The sequence below is a fragment of the Aplysia californica genome, unplaced genomic scaffold (genome assembly GCF_000002075.1).
Source record: "Aplysia californica isolate F4 #8 unplaced genomic scaffold, AplCal3.0 scaffold00309, whole genome shotgun sequence".
In the NCBI taxonomy this organism is placed as follows: domain Eukaryota; kingdom Metazoa; phylum Mollusca; class Gastropoda; order Aplysiida; family Aplysiidae; genus Aplysia; species Aplysia californica.
Genome location: NW_004797579.1, coordinates 7,368 through 10,215, shown reverse-complemented (window position 1 = coordinate 10,215; position 2,848 = coordinate 7,368). Strand labels below are relative to the sequence as shown.

Sequence of the window (2,848 nt, the reverse complement as noted above, 5' to 3'; positions counted from 1 at the left end):
ATAAGACCTGAGTAATGATATTATAGATCTAGGGCATTTGGCATTTTGATAAAATCTTATCTTTCAAAACAATGTCCAGAAATATCCTACGTAATCAATTATATATTTGGCAACTTGGAAACACATGTGTCATCTTTCCCATAAAACTACGACAGCTACAGAATTGAAAGTTCACAGGTACCTGCAAAAAGACAGATAGGTCCCCATGAATTTTCTTAATTGAGAAAAATATATTTGACAAAAGTTCCCGTCCTTCTTTAATGGCCTTTGTGATTATTCCACTGAGAAACGAAACAAATCTGCGTAGCTGTCCGTCACAGCAGAAATGCCGGAACTAATATTTGGCGAGGCGTATTTTGCTTCGAGAGTATTGATCTAGACCTTCTAATTTTTTTTTCATCTCTCAAGTTTATAGTTCCATTCCGGTAGAGTGTAAATATAGTAGGCCAAAAAACAGTCAGTTGATGTTAATGCAACGATCATTCCTTTCATCGTAAGGGGATCCAGCTAGTGTCATACATGTATATTTGAACTTTAACTTTGAATTGAAAATTGTTCACATTTGCGACTTTGAGTCAAGCTGCGCCAAGCTGAATTTTTTTTAAAAACCTTGATTCAATTGTTTTGGGCTCTAGAAACTCCGGCGTGTAAGACAATATAACACAACGAACGGTCACCTAAAATATCTCTAATCTCCAGACATTTTAATCTTGCTGTACTACCACATATATTCTCTAACACACGTTTGGGCCTAAAGAGGGCACACGGGAGTTCTCGTGGTCGAGAGGTTACGGTGTTCGCCTCTCATTCAATAGGTCCCGGTTCGATTCCAGACATGACGCAGGGACGAAACATTTTTTCTCCAAAATTTTCTCCTTTCATCTCTTCTCCTGCTCTGTAACAACGGTCAGTCGTTAGCTTTCGTCTCCAATTTCTGCCCCCTACTGTGGGCCTTTCTACTGCTACACCTTGGCTCCTTCTTACTGCTGTCTGCCACCCACACTCCTGATATTATGGTAGGTGACATCAAACACCTTGGCTTCTCTGAAAATGTTTAATGTGTCCTGCACACTAGTAAAACCTTACGCAGTTGTGAGCGCCGTAAAACACTTACAAAACAAAAGAGGGCAAAGGAGCTGTGAGATCATAAGATGAGATTGTAAGTGAGATAAGCTGCTGATGCCCTTTGATTCTCACCAGGGTCGAAAAGTTCCGCTTTTGTTAGTTTGAGTGAAGAAATCAACACCGACACAACAACAGTCATAGTACAGGGGAAACAAGTAAGTCAGACAGACAGACAGACAGACAGATAGACAGACAGACAGACAGACAGACAGACAGACAGACAGACAGACAGACAGACAGACAGACAGACAGACAGACAGACAGATATAAATAATAGACGGAAGGAAAGGAAGCAGAGCCCACCATTGGTGCCCTTCAACCACTCTCACGTGAAAATTTTGGTTTAGAATACCCAGCTGAGGACCTAGAGTACTATTTGTTTCAGTAAAAGCACTTGCAACACATTTAGATCTATGACGTATTAGGGCTGAATGTTAGAGGTGTTACAAGAGAGTAACAAACAATCAAAAGAAGGAAGACAGACAAGAACTATAGATGTCTGATAGGAAATAAGGAGCAAACCACACCAGAGCACCCGCCAACCACCCAGCAGCGTACTTCCAACTTTATTTCCATTTCCAATTATGTCTTGCAGAAACTCCTTGCTCTCGCAAACAAATCAAGCATCCATCAATAATAAATAACATGTTCATAATAATATAATCGAGTCTGTGGCTTTCAAATCTCATCCAGTCTTTAAAAAACCCCAACAGAACAAGACATTAATAATAAATCACACTATCATAATATTATGATTGAGTCTGTGGCTTTCAAATCGCATTCAGTCACGTAAAAAAGAAAAGTATTCAAGTGCCAACATCACCCGACAGCCGTGCCCTTCCTTTCGGGAGACTCTTGGCTGCCGTCATCGAAGGCACAGTGCCCGTATGTCTCGTTATTCCGGAAGTCACATCTCAATCCTTTCGCGCAGTCGCAGAGGTAGCCTTCCGACTGTCGCAGACAGAGCTCGCCCACTGCGAGTAAAGGTTGGCATTTTGTGCCCACTTGGAGGTCTTTGTCCAGATCTTGGAACGAGATTACCTGTAAGTAATGATGTTGAAGATTGAAATGTGAGTCATCGTGGTGGAATCGGGCGCTCGTCAAAATGATGAAATCAAAGGAACCGGCATATTTCTGCCGGCTGAGAAGTTGTCTTCTCGAATTTTCTTTTCTTTCTTTCTTTTTTTTTTTGGGGGGGGGGGGGGCAACACCATTTACGTCCATTTAAATCATATTATTTCTGTGTGGATTTTACTGAAAATGTTAATTAAAGGCACAAAAAATGCAGATTTGCGAATTTCAAGAACACTCAAGTTTTTGAAGTCACCAAAATTTGGCGACCCTTTTCTCGCCTAATTTACCACACCTTTGACACCAGGTGACCCCCACCTACTTTAATCACAAATTGATATCTCGACTTCTAATCAGGATAGATGGGTATTTTTTGCCACCAAAAGCAAGACAAATGAACAAGTTTTAAAGTAATACCAATAACTCAAATATGTCCAAAATAGACGAGCGCCTGATTCCTCCATGTTGTGACACAATAAATGTGTAAGAGAAAACAGACCCACAGCTCTTGTCGCTAATGACAATCATACACAAGCACACGCTCTCAAGTGTCACCACCTACGAAGCACTAAGAGACACACACACACACAAACACATTCACACACACAAACACACACACACACACACACACACACACACACACACACACACC

General features: G+C 41.1%; 1 protein-coding gene across 1 annotated transcript in view; it reads right to left on the bottom strand.

Moving 5' to 3' along the window:
* Nucleotides 1-388: 388 nt before the first annotated feature.
* Nucleotides 389-2,848, bottom strand: part of LOC101864696 — a gene marked incomplete at its 5' end in the record, with an annotated part of 9,717 nt that continues 7,257 nt past the window's right edge. Inside the window, 1 exon segment of the mRNA XM_005102030.3 lies at nt 389-2,166. Coding sequence (XP_005102087.2) covers nt 1,945-2,166 — 222 coding nt within the window.